Here is an 18,328-nt window from a genome sequence, read left to right on the forward strand (position 1 = left end):
AAAATACTAGAGACACTGTTTTGCAAACAATAACACCAAAAGGAAAAAGGAAACTTGCTCAAAATTTAGACACGGCCATTAAAGTCAGATTTCAGGTACGTAACAAACTCTGTACAATTGTATCAAACTCTAATGTACACAATCAATGACCCTTCAAGGCACAATATCAGAAATAATAATTTAAACCCAAAATGAAAAGAAGAGGGACGATTTCCATTTTGCAACTCAGGATGAAGATAATCTCCATAAGAAAATGTTACAATTTCTAAGGGTTGAAAAAGTAGTCACCACAATGGCATTTCCAACTCAGTGGCTTGTAATTGGAGTACCTGTTACCTTGGAGAGAGAAAAAACTTTTCTTTGCAGTTGCTGGGGTGAGACCTGGCTTATTGCTAGGCAATGTTGGAAATTGCACTGCCATGCATGGATGACACTGGTTGCACTTGTTGTGGCAAGTAGGAGGAATCGAACCTAGTCTGTTTTTCTCATCAAATAACAGTTCCTGCACCATATAACATACCCAACTGAGTCCTTTACAAACCAGCTACACACACATATATATAGAAGCAGAAGCAAGAAGTATAGAGGGAAAATCATGGCTATAATTAAAGCCTACCTGTGGAGGAGTTGCAGGTTGTAGTTGTCTGAAGCAAGAAACTGAACACAGCAGAAGGTGCAGTAGAATTATAATAAACAAAATGGTGGTGGTGGTGGAATTCGGAATTGAATTGAGTGAAGCCATGAATGCCTATGATGTCATTTCTTGATGTCATTCCCCATCTAAACCAAGACACACTGAGTAGCAAAATTAAATGCTAACTGGCTTAAGAACTTATTTCTAGTGTTGGGTGATGAATGATGAATGCTTTTTCTTCTTATGGTCTACAGTGAGAAGAAAGAGGAGGGTGCAAGTATAGAGAGGGATAGTGGACACTGAGAGAGGGTGCAGAGTGTGGCAGAAAAGTGAAAGGAACGATTCAATAGAGGTAAACAAAATGGGAGAATCCTCATCAGTATCAAGGACCCCTTGGCCAGTGTTCTATTAGTAGTTTGATACTGCTTGTAAGTAGCAGGGTAGAAAGCGAAATGATTTTTGTGTCTGAGAGTGAGAAAATTAATAAATAAAAATACCACACTCAATGAATGGTGGTAGTTAAAATTGGCATTTATTATGCTATCCAATTTTGGTTTCAGTTCTCGGAGAGTCATGGGTTTGACTGCTTTTGACTTAATTATTTACATTTTACAATTAGGAATTGGCACCTGATTATGGATACTGATGCAAGCAAACGGGTCCTGTCTGGAAAATGAAATAAAAGAGAGTACCAACCTCGGTAGATTGTAGAGGATGAATCTAATTCTTGACCCAAAGACTAGTAGAGCTCAACTCTGCATCAACAAAGTTGTATGAAAAACGAAGAAATTAATAATGACTAGCTACAAGCTGACAATTATTTATTAGTTTGCCCCCCATAAATGAAACTCGTACAGGTCGAAGAGTCTAATGTCATATATTAATAGCTGCCATGGATTTAAGTTTATTTTAATATTATTAATTATAATTTATACGTTAAATTTATATTTACAAATTTTTAACATGTTTTGAATACACACTGATATTTAGCTCTTCTCATGAAAGTTATGGAAATATATATATTGGATACTTAATGCATATTCTGTAATATAACAGATTTTTCATAAAAAGAATAGTAAAATAAAACTTAGATTAAATTTCTTATATTTTTGTTATCAAATGTTGATATGTGAACCTTTTTTCTATCATTAAATAGTCCCTATTAAAATATGTTGATCTTTTTTAAGAACAATGTCGACATTCACTCTTTACTAGAATATTTTCGTAGCGAACAAAATATAAAATTTAATCTAAATTATCTTTTTAATATATTAAAGTTATAAATATTTTCTTAGAAATATAAATGAGAATGAGTAAGATTTGATAAACTTTTAAAAAATATATTTTTAAGAAAAAATAAAATAAATTATTTTTTTCATAAATTAAAATCAACTTATATAACTTAGTTTTTTTTAAAAATTTTTTTCCTTAAAAGAAGCATTGAATATTTTAATTTGTAAAATTTTCACTTTAATTCTTAACTTGTAATTGAATTTTAGTCTTTAATATGTGTGAAAAATGCTAAAAAGATATCAAAGTAAATGATGTTTTACAAAGTTAAAAGTTTTAAAAATATATAAAATAGAAAAAAAAGTTATCATATTTATAATTTAAAGACTACAGTATAATTTACTCAAATTTATTACAAAAGAATAGATAAACAATAGTGTCATGAAGATTTAAACAAAATAAGCTTAATGATATGTAGAACTATTTTATTTACCAGTTTCCTTTTCAAGGTTTCGAGATTCCTTACTGTGATTCCTCAGCTTGCAATTAGCCAAAACAGCCATTGGATTATTGACATCGCACTGAGAAACTCAGATGGATTGTGACAGTCGGTGACCAGACGTTTACGGACCCTTTTTCACTGAAGGATTAAAAAGATGTATATGCTAAATATGCGAGATGTTTCCATTTTTGTACAGGATAATGTCTCTTTATTTCTTACGGTCACCGCAAGAGTGCTGACGATCATCAAAACAGGTAAAATAATATTTTGTTCCCTAGAATTTTTCTGTTTTCTTTTCTTGGTCAACAGAATTTTTCTGTTTTCAAATCAGGGATTCAATTATTGATCGTTAGCAGACCAAAAACATGAGCACAAAACAAGGACAATCATGCTGCCCTTCTATTCTGTACCTTCTGGATCTTAAGTTTAAGGAAACATGTTAATTGTGCATTTTTAAACATTATGCCAATTTTGGGGAATGTGATGCAATCGGAATTAAGTGAGTATAAATTAAACAACAAATTATCGTAATTACTTGATAAAATTTATGTTTATACAAAAATGTTGGTAAATATGTGTGAGCAATTAAAAAAAAAGGGGTACTTGGACCCCATTGCACAATCCAAATGTTCACATTCACATCACAAGCAATTCCGAATTCAATGGTGATTATAGGCAGTAAATTGAATACTTGCATCACAGATAGACTAATGGTATAAACTTAATTTTGTAACACAATACAGGTAAGAACAGATGTAGAAAAAATGTGACATGCCAAGAAGGGCTTTGTCCTTGTGGCTATTAGCTAGCCAAACCTCATCATGTCATGCAGGATCTTCTTTTCATCGGCACGACGAGGACACATGGGTGAAAACATTAGAATTGGCACAATTACCTCATGGTGACACAGTTTAGGTTTATATTCACGGAGTATCTGATTTCAACTTTGATCTATACAGTTCCTCGTCTTGAATAACGGTTGGAATACTCCACGTGCCAAGAGGGTTCCCTGATAACTTCCCACCTAAAAAAATCGGTTGCCAATAAATGGTAGTGTACAGTTATGGTCAATTATACTACTAGAACTAGAAAAACTTGACTAACTCCAGTTTCCAGCAAATTACCTTCTTTAGTGGCTTCTGCACACCTTTTATGATAGCTCAGAGACAGCTGCGGATCCAATGATTCCAGTAAACTTTCATATTTGTCTTCAGCCTCACTAATGCACTTCGCCTGGAATTCAGAATTTGACATAACATCTTAAAGATACTAAACAAACATGTTTTATAACTACGATAATTACACTAATTTTAATTAACAGAGAGGAAGAAAACACTAATCCATACAGGCAAGAAAACAATACTCATTGTGTAAAAGATGATGTTATCAAACATTAGATCCATAAAAGTTCTCTTCTTTCTCAAGATACACGGTGAGAAATGCCAGAGACCTTGCTCCAAGGCCCTAACAAGAATAATATCATTCCACAATTCAATCTGCAAATGTCTTGTCAACGAGATTTAAGGACTAGGACATGCATGAGATTTCAACTAGCAATAAAGTATGTTAAAAAGAGTGTATTACTAATATTTCTTTGATTTTAATAATAGATGGATATTGATTTCACCACTGTATACAAAATTAATGTAGTTCAATAAATACATTTGAAATTGTTACCAGAAAAATATCAGCTAGCCAACAAAATTTCAAGATAACATATTGACATTCTAAAAGCAGACATAAATTAACAACATTTGTAAAAAGTTTAGCATAATCACCAGCATAGCAGGGGCAGTTGAAGCTCCATATATTCTGATAAACATACGCAAAATGTTGAAATTGTTCTCTAAAACATCATCCTGCATGAGGTCATTTAATCAAATTAAGATTCGGAAAACACATTATAACAGTTGGTGGTTACAAAATTGGGATTATCGAACTCACTTCATAGTCATACCTGCATAATCATTGTCAAGACAGAACAATTATGTTGAGTAAAATTATAACTTAAAACAAGCTAGGAACTCTGAAATTGAAAGAAACATAGGATATTACTTACAGATCATCAGAAATTTCCACTAGGAACTCTGAAATTGAAAGAAACTCCATATGTAACTCATCAACCTTCAAAACAGATTCAGTAGAATACATCATACTAAATGCACATATTTAGCTAATAATATCTGTCACCTAATGCAGAAATTTATGTTGCCAGCAATATTTAGAACAAAATCAGTGCCTAACTCAAACTGCATGTGTGCGTAGAATTAGATGAATAATGCAGCATCCCCAAAATATTGCTTGCTTATCAGTTGTACCTTAGCTCCTTGCAGTTGATAGAGAAGAAGATTCAGCACTCGATAATCAAAAGACTTTAAATGAATAGCCTTCATCACATCTTCAACAAGAATCTGAATACCAAAATTATTTATTAGATTATAAACAAGGAACTTTAAGAAGGATTTGGCTCAATGTATACCCATTTTCTAAAGAGAAAGAAAAAGGTAATGATTTGTGCATACCTCCTCTTTGTTTAGTAATGCAAAACAGAGCTTTCTTTCAAGAGCCCAGTACTCTTCTCCATGTCTAAGTTCTTCTCTTATCCTTAGCTCATCAAGCAAAAAGAACATAGAACCAAGTTAAGCTTAAGCTTAACTATTCCCCTAGAAAAGTAAGGTATAGAATGCAGGATACACACCTTTCTGTCAAAAGGCCTTCATGTTCAAGGATAGTCACAAGTGGTCTAAATGGGTCATTTGAAAAGGAAGAAACCAATACCTGAGTTTCTTTCTACATGAAAAGTTAAATTGTAAAAGAAAATTGAAAGTTATTACTTAAAACATGAAGATTCAAATAGCCACTGTTGCATAATTCCCAAATGCAGTAAATCACCTCATCCTTTCCTCCGAATACAGACTTTCCATTGTTTGGGGTTTGCAGCAATTCTTCATTCTTTTTATCAAGCTGCATTACAACAGCTACAGATACTTTTGGAATATATTTCACTAATTTTCAAGTAGCAGGACGAACAACTATAAACAATTTTTTTGTCAAAACATATGCTTTTTAGTGGGAAAAATTGCCCAATAAGCCCCACTTCATGCTTGTGTATAAGCTGCATACATTATTGAATCAAGAATCTCACTGCCTAGGTGAATTTAATAACATCAATCTAGCATCAGTGGAATTTAAAATAATAATTGAATTTAAAACAATAACTGAATTTAAATAAAAGCCATAACATCAATCTAGCATATACCTGATAAATATAACTCTCTGTAAATGAAAGAATAGGTAAGTATTTGAAGATTGATTGTGGCTTGCTTACATCCAATTCATGAAACATAAAATAAGATCTGCACTGAAAAAAAAAGAAGTTCACATTAATATCGGAATCACAAAGCAAGCTTCAGATAACTAGGCTCATTTGTTAAATAGTATCAAGCCCTCTACCAAACTACTCTTGTCGTAATTTGTCTGTCAAAAGCTGCAATACAAACAAGATATATGGATCTTATTCATCTATTAATAATATGGTAAATCACGGCAACCAGGTATAATTCAGATAACATAAAATTTATTTCATGTTCCAAGATTGTCACACTCCCAAGTGATATGCAACTACTTGTGCATTTTCCAAATTAACCATCAAGAAATATAATAGAATATCACAGCAAAAAGGTGATTTTCTGAGTATATACTTACAAAATCCTCAAGGGTAGAATTTGCCTTTTGCATGGAATCCAGGGCAACCAAGGCCATATCTTCATTATAACTTCGTAACAAACTATATTCTTTCGTCTGATGGCTACTAAGCAAAGCATTTCCAACGAAATTTTGTTGAAAGCCTAAGGGAAAGCAAGAATTCAAGAAATCTTTCAAAGCATCATAGAATTTAGAATTAAAACATGAAACAAAACTTATGAAGGGAAAACACGAAACGGGTCACATACTATGGCAATGCAGGAAAGGAAGTTATTTAGTGCCAGCTCCCCATCACAGATAGATAGATAGAAATTTTTAGTATAATACCAATTTCACACAAGACAAGAAAGACTAATAATCCTATCTCTCAGCAAAACTGATCTGGATAATGCTACACCAATACTTATATCTATTTGATCCAATGGTACGTTGGGACGGTAGAAGGGGGCGAGGACATTTTTATAGACATTCTAAAGATCTCCCAATTTAAGAGGACTATAAACAAACAAATGGAATAAAATAATTAGTTATCCGTCCACTTCCTTCAATTTTTAATATAATTTCTCCCCTCTGCTTCCCTCTAAGTATCCAAACACGCGATTCCAAATATTATTCACTTACAGTTATACTCTAAGTTGTTATTCCATTGCATCTTTTACCCAGGAACCAAACAAACATGAGATTCGACACATAGTATTCAGTAAATATAAAAGTTGTATTAAACATAAAAAAAGAAGTGAATACGATAGAATAGAAATAAAGTACATGTATTTTCTTGTTTGGTGGTGTCAAGGTGGTGTTGATACGCATCCTCGAGAAATGCTGATGAGAGCTGCAATGCAAAAGGGAAAGGAAACAATTGCACTCTGTATCATGCAAATGCAAATGCAGATGAAATGAGGGAAGTGGAATTAACTGTGGACATAAGCTGGGAAAGTAAGCAGCACTTGTCGTTCATGGCAAGGTCACCGCAGGGTTCAATCAAAAAGAGGATGAGATTCGCGAGGAAGCGGTTAGAGTAATTATCCGAGTTTGAAACGCCCCGTGATTCCATGAATTCCACCATCCTCTGCACTTTCCCAAGTTTTCGTAACTCTTCCATGGCTTTGCACCCTCGATCACCACCACCGTTTGCCGCCAATTAGCTTCTGTTTTAATCACCTAATCAGTTATAGTTTTTTGAAAGGACAAAACTTAGGTCTACTACCAATTTTTATTTTCTACGACGTGCAGAAACATGTAATTTTATTTTCTCTAATTTTAATTTGGTAATTTTTTTAAGTAATACTCTTAGTTTTTGTTTTATTTTCACGCGATGACTTTTAAATTTTTACTTTTTTTCTTACTTCTTTCCTTTTATTCATAGAATTTCGTTTTCGTTGAAGGTTCAGCGAGGTAGTATGATTGAGAATTAGGCATAGGATTGAGAAGCACGTGACAGGCATCTTTTTAACTCAGGTATATATTGAAAATTTCTAAAACATTCTAATTTTATCTCTAACTATGAAAAATATTGAAACAATCCATAATATTTAGAAGGGATTTAGTATTGACGAGTTTTGTGTCTTTTTTTTTTTTCTTTTCTTTGTCTTATTTTGTAATTTTTTTAAAATCTAAAATCTCGCAACCAATTCCAATTGAAACATAGCATTTTAAAATATGTAAAAATTGAATTAAGTAAGAAAAAAAATATATTAAATAGAATTAAATAAACATATGTTTACACTTCAGTCAAAGCTGACTTATTTGTGGAGTGATGACAAGCACCCTCACATTCAGGCTTAATGATTTTTAATAATTATTTACTAAAATAAAATTAAAAACAAACATATTTTTTGTACGGGGCAAATTTTTGTCATTTGTTTCATATTTAAAAGAGACAATTTTTTTTTTAATCTATCTATTTTGTCTAAAATAGGAACGAAATTAACCAGAACGTGACATATGTCATGTGTTTAGTATACAATAGAGACGAAAAGGTAAAATACAAATTTATATTTAAAAATACATTTTTACAAACATACTTAGACCAATTAGGAAAGGAAAGAGAAAGGAGAGAAAAATCACTTATTTTTCTCTCTCTTCCTACTAACACGTTTCATTCTTTTTCATTTATTTTTTTCTTTCTTCACAACCAATCTCATTTAATATTTTCTTGTAACTTTACACCATTCACACAGCACAATTCATCACTTATTTTTTTTTCTCTTTTCACTAACACGGTTCATTTATTTTTCTCTTTCTTCACAACTAATTTTATTTAATATTTTTTTGTAACTTTACACTATTTACACAATACAATTCATTTATTTTTCTCTCACTTCCCACTAACACACTTTATTTATTTTTCTCTTCCTTATCTATTAAGTATATCTGCAAAATTATATTTTTAAATTTAAATTTATATTTTACCTTTTTGTCTCTATTGTATACGAAACACGTGACACATGTCACATTCTGCTTAATTTCGTCCTTATTTTAGATGAAATGGACAAATTAAAAATTTTAAAAAATAATTTTATCTCTCTTAAATACGAAACATAGTTTGACGTGACAAAAATTTACCCTAGATAGAGAATATGTTTGTTTTTAATTTTATTTTAGTAAATAATTATTAAAAAAATCATTAAGCCCTCACCTCCACAATACAAAAAATGACTTAGTAAGTCTAAAAAGATAAGTAAAAGAGAACTAGAAAAAGTAAATCTAAGTTAGAGATGTAATATATTTCTATTAAATGTGAGAAATGCCACTAATATAGACCCGATATCAAATTTCATACGTTGTAAGAATTGGCCAATTAATGCTTCGAATCCACACAAGGCAAGCTCCCAACGAATATTCAAGTCCACTTCTTTCAATGAATCAAGGGCCTGACCAAAGGTACCATACGACTAATATGTCACAAGTCATGACCCACACAAACAAAACACTACTAAACTTCATATTTCAATTTTGACACGATGATATAAACTCCGCCGCCAAAGATTTATTTAGAGTTCGGTGTCATTGAATAGATAGTGATGATGCGCGACCTTACTGCAGTTGTCTTTGGACCTGAAGCAGCAGACTAATTGCAGCAGTTGGATGACACACAGTTGCGAACCTTCATGCCTCCGATCTATTTTTTAAGACATAATTGTACATAGAGAGTCACTAATAATGCTATTTTGCATGTACTAGACAGTGAAACATGATACATTCGAAGGTAGTAGTACCCTAAAGTCAAAACTATATTCCAAGAACCGGAGGCGAAACCTACAAGGGGCAATAGATACTCTTCTCAATCACATAGAAGACAACGCTTATAAAGATAGTGTCACTGACTGCTACCTAGATTAAATCAAGGCAAAGCTGCAGGACACGTCTATCCTGATACATACAATATCATAGGATCTAGTAGTATGGCATGTACCGACCTGGCCTTCTAAACCTGGGAACCTTTCTGCAGTATGTTCGACAAACAAGGAAGCGAGAAAACATCAATAAAAATAAGTTGGCTTCATATACGAAAATGTAAATGATGCATGTAAGTACTATACCCATTTCCATAGGGGGAGTAAAAGTAAGGAGGAGGATATGGCCTCCTGAAGCGATATCCCATATAAGGATTAAAGCGCCTAGGACGAAATTGTTTCATCCCAGGAACGTTGGTCCTCTTCGGCATAACCTAGAAATAAATAAATTTAAATAATTAAACTATTGATTTAGTAGAATGATCTCATGGCTAATTCAAACCTAACGTTTGCATGCACTTTACACATGATAGAAATTAAAACAGCATGCCTTCAATTGACGGCCATGTAATTCAGATTCATTCAATAGGAGAGCCTCCCGAACACCTTCAGTTTCAAGGAATTCCACATAAGCAAAACCTTTAGGCTGGCGAAACTTGTCTGTCGGGATAGTAACCCTGTTCACTGTACCACAAGATTGAAAGTGTTGCTGCACTTCTTCTGGTGTGCACGCATAATCAACCTGCAGAACACGAATAAATTCCAATGGATTGGATACCAACAACATAACATATTAGTTTGGAAAGTGTTCATATTTGAATAAGTTATCACAAAAAGAAACTGTACTCCAAAAGCACATGGTCAATATTAAATATATTATCAAGACTCTCATTCTAGAAAATATTGTTTATCATATTAACCCAATAATTTTAGTAATAATTATTTATGCACTTGTGCTGTATTTAATGAGGGATCGTGTAAATGACTTGGGATGGTTTATATAAAATTCCAAATTTTTTAAAAATTGTTATTTTGTCCCTAAAAAGAATTAAAAGAATCATAGGCAGGCCTCTGAATGTATTAAAACATAACTTGTTTCCCCTCCAAGCTCGTCCAATCAGAGAACAGCAGTTACAGCCTTCCACAAACTCAACAGAAGTCCACATTTTCCCAGCTCCTTCGGAAATATCTTTTAACTCTTAAGATATCCACCAGTTATGATTCTGTAAACCACCAACGATCAGTGCATGATATTCCAAATCCATAACTAAACCAAACCATGCAGCCCATCAAAATAATTGTTTAATACAACTTTCTAATGTTTATGCTTGTCATATGGGCTCTTCTCAATCTCCATAGAAACTTTTTCATGCCTTCTAATATATATTTTCCTCCTCAAAGCAAATTTATAAAAGCCACCCTTTCTGGTCTACAAATTACCCACCCCAAAATGAGCAAGACAGATACATATGTTGTATGCATTTTTTTAAAAAGCAGTGGATCATCAATTTAAAAAGGGGAAAAAAGATTAAGAGGAGCTTTGATAAATCGCTCAATTGTGACTCTTTTTGTAAAGGCTGCAGGCTGAGAACTTGTTAAGATATGATAGAAGACCAGCAAAATGCAAACCATCGTAGAAAAAGCTTAAAAAGAGCCCAATATTCAACAAAAAGGACTTGAAATGAGGAAGAAAAAGCCTCGGCCAAAATATGTCAGGTAGTCTAATTCATGCAGGTGAAAACAGTTATTATGAGATAAAGACCATAGGGAAGCAGCAGCTGCCTACCCATGGGTATCTGCCACATCTGATAAATAACCCAACAGTGGCACCACAGACCTCATTGCAGTCAGCAATAGGGCCTTATGTGTAAGCTTGCATGCCTAACACTTACAGAGTGTTCTTACTTCTTCCAAAGAACCACAAGCTGTCTCCTCGGGTAGTTGAAGCATCTTTCACACATTCTACCTCCATCTGTACCAGTTCTAGCCATCACCATGAGATAGATGTTCACAATTCCCTCAACATATCCTTTACTCTTTCTTTTTCATATTTCATTTCTTTCTCTCTTTTTTCTCAACATGATACCATTTTTTGGGTAAAAATGTTTTCTCATTTTCTCTCTTCTCTTTTCAGAAACTTCCAAGCTGGGAACCCCTCAATCTCTCTTGACTTTTTGTCCCCTCTTTTGAGGTATTATTAAATTTCAAAAGCACAAAATGAATTATCTTTCCTCTCTAGACAAGCCTAAAAAACACCAATTACATAGGCTCAACCACATAATACAATGTAAGCATCCAGCGCTAATTACAGAACTTGTGCAATAAGAAAACCCTGCGATCATAGTGAGACATAAAGTAAAACACTATCTCTGAGGATGAACAGTATTCATACCAAAAGAAAACATGTAAAATTTCAAACATATATTATAAAAGAATCCAACTCAAATGCGCCAGAACTTAGCTTGAGACCTAATGCTGTAGATAATGGAAACATCCAATGACCAGATGGCTCCCTGACAAGGGGTCTGTTCTTGGTGATAAACAAGTGAAAAAAGTTTCAAATTTAAGGCTTATAATATTCATAAAAAGGTCAGTACATAATGATAAAAGGGAAAGTTTCATAAAAGTTAACATTTGACATCCCCAAAACTTAAAAAGAATGTTCAGACACACCCACTCACAACCCTACAAGAGAAAAACAGATTGTGTTAAGGCATATATACATAGTATGCAGTAATATTCTTGATGAAAGCCAACCCTCAACTCAACAGGCTGATTTACATTGTAGTTGGATCACAACTTTCATATGAACACCGTGCGTAAAAGTTCAAAGGTTTATCAGTCTCCTTGAATGACAACTCAACCTCCAACTTCAGAACCTGATTTTCTATATACAATGTTTTGGACGAGGGGAAGAGAACCATATTTCAAATGGAAAACTGTCAATTAAGTGAATCGGAAGACTCATACATTGCCAACAAAAACAGATCGAGAATCTGTCTCCTCCCTGCTGGCCTGAGAAGCAGCTGCATTGGCAGGGTCTGCAAAAGAGATAAATCAACTCGAAAAATAAATACAAATGAAAGTAAATAAAATAAACATGCAGGAAAGGTTTCTATATTGAAATTAATATCAATCAGACTATTTGGAACATTGATAGATTCAGCAACGGTAATCCGCTATGTTATAGGGGTAGAGAATATTTCATAAATCAAAATAACTATCTCATTATAAACATCACGCTTGCCCTGTGGTTTTATAAAGTCTTAACACACTGACTTTAATGGCAACAAAAAATCAAAGTAAGATTGTTATTCAAGATCTTATGAGTTAAAGTTTTAGGAATGATCATTAAAAATAAGCTTTATTCAGTGGATCTAGGCTAAAAATGTCACTCTGTGCCAGGGGAACAAGCAAAAAATTTAAACAATTCTTGTACGTGGATTTTCAAAGCTACAAAAAGATGAAGGGTGCCAATTGCTAAACACTAGTAGCAGCGAGAGGTTGTTAAGACAAATCCATCATATCTTAGTAGGTACGTACAATCTCACAATAATTAAATAATATCAGCATCTAGTAAACATCTAAGATGAAGCCATCATCTGATTAGCGTGTTTTGGCACAGTAAACACTCTAAATCGCTGCATCAGAGACCAGGAAATATAACTAAGCACTAACCAGTCACAGACATCAAGTCAAAAGACCTAAACAACCAAATAAGATAAGATCGGCACGAATTATCCTAAAACGCAACAAATAATAAAATCAATTTTCTTAAAACAAAAATAAGAAACTAATTGTTTGAATTCATACATCATGACAAATCAAACATCATAATTTGTTATAAGCATAACATCACAATAAAAAGAGAAACGCAACCTTGAACAGCGCCCATCTCCTTCTCGACCTTGGCTTGCATTTCGCGAAGAGCCGCGGCTTCCTCTTCAATTTCCGTTAACCGCTTCTTCGTCTCGTCCAGTTCCTGCATCAACACAATTTACTCATCTACTTGTGTTGATCAGTGGCAAATGGAAGCTAACTAACAAGAGAGAGAGAGAGACCTTGACGGCGTCGTCGTCGGCAACGGACATGTCAACGTCGGCAGAGTCATGGTGAGGATCGAAGTCTCCTTCCATTTCTCCAACGTCGGGGATCTCACCACCGTACACCTCATGCTCTTCCTCCTCTTCCATTCTCTTCTCAACTCTCTTACAGTCTGCGCTGCTTTCAACCGACCAGCTCTTAAATTGGGCTTGCCTCTTAACACATGTATTATGCATGAGCCACCTTCATGTTCTGTTTATGAATGACAAGAGTTTAAGTTCGTTTGGTAGGGAATATTCTTTTGGGTTGGGCCCATACTTGTCATCGTGGCCCGATAGTTGTGCTTCCACATAATCACCTTTCATACTTTCATATGTTCGCAAGTGGTGAGATTAGCAAGTTATTACTAGAGTTCAAAGCGTTTTCCCTTTCTCTTCTCTTAATCTTCTTTCCCTATGAAAATAAAAAATAAAATGCATTTATATCATGGAACAAAAATTTACATTTATGTTAATTTATTATTGGCTGACCAAAAACAATACTTGTTTATTGTTGGATTCGTTTTGATTGAAAATTTTTGTATATTGTTACCAACCATTTGTGAATGTTCCTGTGCCAACGAAGAGAATTTTCATTTTTTATGAGAAAGATTCAAATTGAGATCATTAAATTTCTGGATTATTTTGCATATAAAGTAGGACGAGTAAAAGTTGGCATTTTAATTTTATATAAAACATTAAATGTTTTTCATACCTTAAAAGGAAACTTCTAAACTTCCATGGAAGAAGAAAATGTGCATAAATGTTTAGTTTTATGGAAAGAATCATTAAACACTCGTAGTGTCTGCTACAATGTAATTTAGTCTTGTTTAGTAATTCTCTTAAAAACGCGATTGAGGAGACATACTCAATTTCGAGACGAAGCTACAAAAGCTAGCTTATGTGTCAATTAAAAATTAATTTATGTTTTAACACTCCATGAAATATAAAGTTGAACTACAATTTCTCACTTATGCACTTTTTGCAAAGTGACAACCCAAGTCAATATAAGCAAATAATAGAATACATGAATAGATAAATTTTCATCCATTATAAATATTTTCTACCATTTCGCACTAGTCCAGTTACCATTTCTAATTGGGCAGCGTTAAAAAAGTAATTTTAAAGTTGAGAAATAAGAGAATTGCCGTCAACGTGATCAAAATCAGACAACTCCACCCAATGCCAAGACATTCGCACGCGACACTTTTTGACACCGCCATCACTGTGATAAAGCTGTTCCCAACCATCCTTCTTTTCCTTTCATTATTTTATTATTATTTAATTATTATAATTCCAAACACAATCAAGCTTATCGGGAGAACCAACCAATACATTTTCTCCACGTGTCACAGAAGCGCTAGTCGTTTTTCCACTTAACAGCGTTTCAAATAAAATCCGTTGATTAATTAATCGGAAGCAAAGGTAGATTTGAGAAATTGAAAGCGAGAAGAAAGAAAAGAAACACTTACAGTGACAAATTTGGGAGTGGAGAATAATGGCTAGTGGAGATCCGAACCAGAAGATAGATTACGTGTTCAAGGTGGTGCTAATAGGTGACTCCGCCGTGGGGAAGTCGCAGATACTTGCTCGTTTTGCCAGAAACGAGTTCAGCTTGGACTCTAAAGCCACCATCGGCGTCGAGTTTCAGACTCGAACTTTGGTCATTCAACACAAGAGCGTCAAGGCTCAGATCTGGGACACTGCTGGCCAAGAACGGTTCTCTCTCTCTCTCTCTCTCTTCTTATTGTTCTTCTGCATCTCTTCAGCTTTATATACACTTTCACTGCGCTTCTCCTTTTTATTTATTTCTTCAAACGAAACATAGATTTGTTGTTGTGGATATTTGTAAGTCTTTTTTTCTTCAGTCCTTGCTACGTATTGTATTTGCATGCGTTGTTGTTGCTTAATATGTCTTTGAATTCGCCTTCGTTTCGTTTTTGTTTTTTATGGTAGTTAATGAGTTAGCTTCCTTTCTCTATGTTCTGATCGAGGCGAAGGATTGCGGAGTTTGACTTTGTTTCTTAATGATAGATTTGTTTGCTGAGTTGATCTACTCTTCTAATTGCGGAAGAAATCTCGGTTCGATGTTTATAGTAGTGAATCGGTTTCGTGTTTTCTGTCAACTTATGTTGTAGTAGTGAATGGTCAAACCAAGTTCAACATCAAATGAAGTTGCGTGTTAGAAGGATCTTGAACTTTGGAGTTTAGTTTTTCCTTGTGAAACTTTTCTGTGTTGCTATCACCTAATTGCGTGTTGACGCATCGTTGAAATAGTTTGAATGATGATGACCACAGAGGTCAGAAGAATTAAGACCTAATTTCGTTCGCGTACCAACTTGGAAAACCTTTTTAGCAAGCTGTCTTTGGTTCTGTGTAGGTTTTTTTTCTGCGATGATTTGAGTGTGCATGTGCAGTGTGATTAACGTAGAAGCGGCAGAATTAAAGCATGAAATGGAATGAGAGATGATTGCTAGGATATTAATAAACCTAGCATATTACTTAGCAGATTTATGCAAATTAACTGGGAATAAAGAAAATCTATAAAATATTGTTCACAAGTAAAAATTTATGTTTCGCCCTCTTACAGTTTGCTAACCCTTTTACAGGACTTTGAATTAGTATTTCACTTGCTGGTAAACAATCTTTTAGCATTTTCGTACTCCATATAGTATGCTATAGAACTTTTATAGGATCATAATCACCTTCAACGGTATATAATACCTAATAAAATCCCAAAAAATGATTTCTGTAAAATTTCCGACCGAATGATTGAGTTTCAAATCAAACATCGTTATAGTTGACCACTCTTAGCCCTGCATCATTTATACGAGTTCCATTTCATATGCATACCACTTTAAACAGGTGACATGCATTGACAAGTTTCACATTTCTTACTCTGGACTAAAATAATGGGAAAAGTTATGCTAGATTCCAAATGAGATACAATTGTCATATTTGTGTCTCATCAACTGTATATTTTGCATTTATGACATGGATGGCCACTCGACTGGATTGTGTTGTCATCCTTTTTGAGAAAGTATTCCTGGATAGAAGGTTTCTTTTTGAGAAAGTAAACAATGTCACCATTATATATGTTTGAAAGTACGTAGCACTCATGGCTATTGACAAATCTAATTCATTTATTATTTAAATTTGTGCTGCTGCACTGTCGGTAGATACGTCTATTAGTATTACACAAGCATTTATCCTCGTTAAAAATTGTTTTTGTAATTTCTGGCAGTGTGAAGTAATTGCCGATGATGGTTATGGATGCATAATTGCATTCATTAAGTTATTTATTCGTATGATCTGATTTCATGCTATGCACGGGGAAGAGAAATGAAAATTTATAAAGCAGTTAGGAAGATGTTGAATCTTTTTTTCCATTATTAATTAGATAACATCATTGTGAAATTTCCTTTGGATTGAACTTTTAAATTAAATATTTTCTCAGTATGATAGTTTAACAGAATCCTTAGTTTAAAACTCACGTTGAGATTTCAACAATGACAGAAGTATCTATGTGACTGACCATCTACGGAAGTTGTATGAATATGATCATCAATATATGCGAAAGGTTTGCACTTGAAGTGGGGTGTGGCTATTGCGACAAGTTTTAAATAATAAATTATCACTCTATTATTTCCTTCATATAGGTATTCATGTACCAGTGTGCCAATACTGATTGCAGTTTACCCTAATTTATAAATTGTTTATTCTACAGATATAGAGCAGTCACAAGTGCATACTACAGAGGTGCTGTTGGGGCAATGTTGGTTTATGACATCACAAAACGTCAGAGCTTTGATCACATACCTCGTTGGTTAGAAGAATTGCGTAACCATGCTGATAAGAATATAGTCATCATTCTTATAGGTAACAAAAGTGATCTTGAGAACCAGCGTGCGGTACCCACAGAGGATGCAAAAGAATTTGCAGAGAAAGAAGGCCTGTTTTTCCTGGAGACCTCAGCACTCGAAGCAACTAACGTTGAAACAGCCTTCATGACTGTTTTGACAGAAATCTTCAACATTGTCAACAAGAAGAATCTAACTGCTGATGAAAATCAGGGAAATGGAAACTCAGCATCTCTGTCTGGCAAGAAGATTATTGTTCCTGGTCCTGCACAAGAAATCCCCGCTAAGAGGAGCATGTGTTGTCAGTAATATCCTGACTTTGTTTACATTATTTAAATTTACTAGATTTCATGATTCTGTGTTCCTATCACCAATTTTTAATGGTTTGGTGCATTTCCTTTGTATATTTTTACATCATTCAAAATTTATTTTGCTTGAGTTGCTGATTAAGACCACCAAATGGAGGTAACTACTAACTACAACTTGCTTGGTACCACTCAATTTGCTTGGTATATCCTGAATGAATTTCATTGGGTATAAAACTTAAATCCAGTATTCCAACTTGCTTGGTACCACTCAATTTGCTTGGTTATTTTTAAATTAAAAATGATTAGAGTTTTACTTAGATAACCACTAGTCAACTATCAATTTTTTATGTTCGACATCCATTGCACGTAAATTTTAATTTTAGTAAAAAAAAATAGCTCAAAAAAATATTTAAGATATTACAATTCAGTTTTGCCCTTCCGGATGACCTGGTTGGACTTGAACATTATCGATTATAAAATGGTTCTTTGTTGCCTGACACAGTTTGATTCCTCCAATTCAATGGTCCTGTTACTAGTCTTAACTTTGCAGATATTCTTTAAAGTACCAGATTTAAGTCAATCAACGTTATTGTGAAACTTATTTCGTTAAAAGGCAAAAACAAGATTGCTGTAGCGTTGCGCTGATATAAACTACCGATGCTGTCCTTTAAACAAATCTTTGGCTGCGTTTAGTAATGTCGAATCCACGAATATCGTGGATCACCTAGATGCAACTTGAACTGGTTTCTAATATTTGTTGAAAGAAAAAAG

At 33.8% G+C, this 18,328-nt stretch overlaps 4 protein-coding genes across 5 annotated transcripts; 1 reads left to right on the forward strand and 3 right to left on the reverse strand.

The window, feature by feature from the left end:
- Positions 1-265: 265 nt before the first annotated feature.
- LOC113851594 (EPIDERMAL PATTERNING FACTOR-like protein 1) lies at positions 266-742 on the reverse strand. The gene is made up of 2 exons (XM_027482111.1): positions 617-742; positions 266-502 (listed from the first exon to the last, which is right to left on the reverse strand). Exons 1-2 carry the CDS (start codon positions 740-742, stop codon positions 266-268), a joined length of 363 nt encoding a protein of 120 aa, XP_027337912.1.
- A 2,445-nt stretch (positions 743-3,187) lies between these two features.
- On the reverse strand, positions 3,188-7,197 carry LOC113850314. The gene is made up of 13 exons (XM_027480802.1): positions 6,988-7,197; positions 6,837-6,903; positions 6,072-6,214; positions 5,626-5,727; positions 5,259-5,330; positions 5,065-5,156; positions 4,889-4,970; positions 4,685-4,777; positions 4,426-4,490; positions 4,311-4,323; positions 4,145-4,225; positions 3,491-3,599; positions 3,188-3,390 (listed from the first exon to the last, which is right to left on the reverse strand). The coding sequence occupies exons 1-13, from the start codon at positions 7,171-7,173 to the stop codon at positions 3,290-3,292; spliced, it is 1,206 nt and encodes a 401-aa protein (XP_027336603.1). The 5' UTR covers positions 7,174-7,197; the 3' UTR covers positions 3,188-3,289.
- An 818-nt stretch (positions 7,198-8,015) lies between these two features.
- LOC113849529 (ras-related protein Rab11A-like) lies at positions 8,016-17,697 on the forward strand. 2 transcript variants are annotated; one of them, XM_027479492.1, is made up of 3 exons: positions 8,016-8,029; positions 14,896-15,108; positions 17,117-17,697. In XM_027479492.1, exons 1-3 carry the CDS (start codon positions 8,016-8,018, stop codon positions 17,556-17,558), a joined length of 669 nt encoding a protein of 222 aa, XP_027335293.1. In that variant the 3' UTR covers positions 17,559-17,697. The 2 variants fall into 2 exon arrangements, with proteins under 2 accessions (XP_027335293.1, XP_027335292.1); XM_027479491.1 differs by lacking the exon at positions 8,016-8,029 and having other exon boundaries at positions 14,582-15,108.
- Positions 8,774-13,577, reverse strand: LOC113849528 (polyadenylate-binding protein 2-like). The gene is made up of 6 exons (XM_027479490.1): positions 13,369-13,577; positions 13,187-13,289; positions 12,278-12,348; positions 9,858-10,049; positions 9,614-9,741; positions 8,774-9,516 (listed from the first exon to the last, which is right to left on the reverse strand). The coding sequence occupies exons 1-6, from the start codon at positions 13,498-13,500 to the stop codon at positions 9,468-9,470; spliced, it is 675 nt and encodes a 224-aa protein (XP_027335291.1). The 5' UTR covers positions 13,501-13,577; the 3' UTR covers positions 8,774-9,467.
- Positions 17,698-18,328: the final 631 nt, after the last annotated feature.

The sequence above is a fragment of the Abrus precatorius genome, unplaced genomic scaffold, assembly GCF_003935025.1.
Source record: "Abrus precatorius isolate BTA unplaced genomic scaffold, Abrus_2018 Scaffold9, whole genome shotgun sequence".
NCBI classification, from domain to species: Eukaryota; Viridiplantae; Streptophyta; class Magnoliopsida; order Fabales; family Fabaceae; genus Abrus; species Abrus precatorius.

Bases quoted from the DNA above. Each gene is read 5' to 3' on its own strand.
- LOC113851594 (XM_027482111.1), bottom strand. From the start codon at position 742: ATGGCTTCACTCAATTCAATTCCGAATTCCACCACCACCACCATTTTG. The intron at 503-616 runs GTAGGCTTTAAT...TATATGGTGCAG, and splicing joins AACCTGCAACTCCTCCACAG to GAACTGTTATTTGATGAGAA.
- LOC113850314 (XM_027480802.1), bottom strand. From the start codon at position 7,173: ATGGAAGAGTTACGAAAACTTGGGAAAGTGCAGAGGATGGTGGAATTC. The intron at 5,728-6,071 runs GTAAGTATATAC...TTTTTTTTTCAG, and splicing joins ATTCTACCCTTGAGGATTTT to TGCAGATCTTATTTTATGTT. The intron at 5,157-5,258 runs GTGATTTACTGC...CTTTTCATGTAG, and splicing joins TATTCGGAGGAAAGGATGAG to AAAGAAACTCAGGTATTGGT.
- LOC113849529 (XM_027479492.1), top strand. The intron at 15,109-17,116 runs GTTCTCTCTCTC...TTTATTCTACAG, and splicing joins GACACTGCTGGCCAAGAACG to ATATAGAGCAGTCACAAGTG.
- LOC113849528 (XM_027479490.1), bottom strand. From the start codon at position 13,500: ATGGAAGAGGAGGAAGAGCATGAGGTGTACGGTGGTGAGATCCCCGAC. The intron at 12,349-13,186 runs GTTGCGTTTCTC...TCTCTTTTGCAG, and splicing joins GGAGATGGGCGCTGTTCAAG to ACCCTGCCAATGCAGCTGCT. The intron at 10,050-12,277 runs GTATGAGTCTTC...CGTGTTCTGCAG, and splicing joins GATCTGTTTTTGTTGGCAAT to GTTGATTATGCGTGCACACC.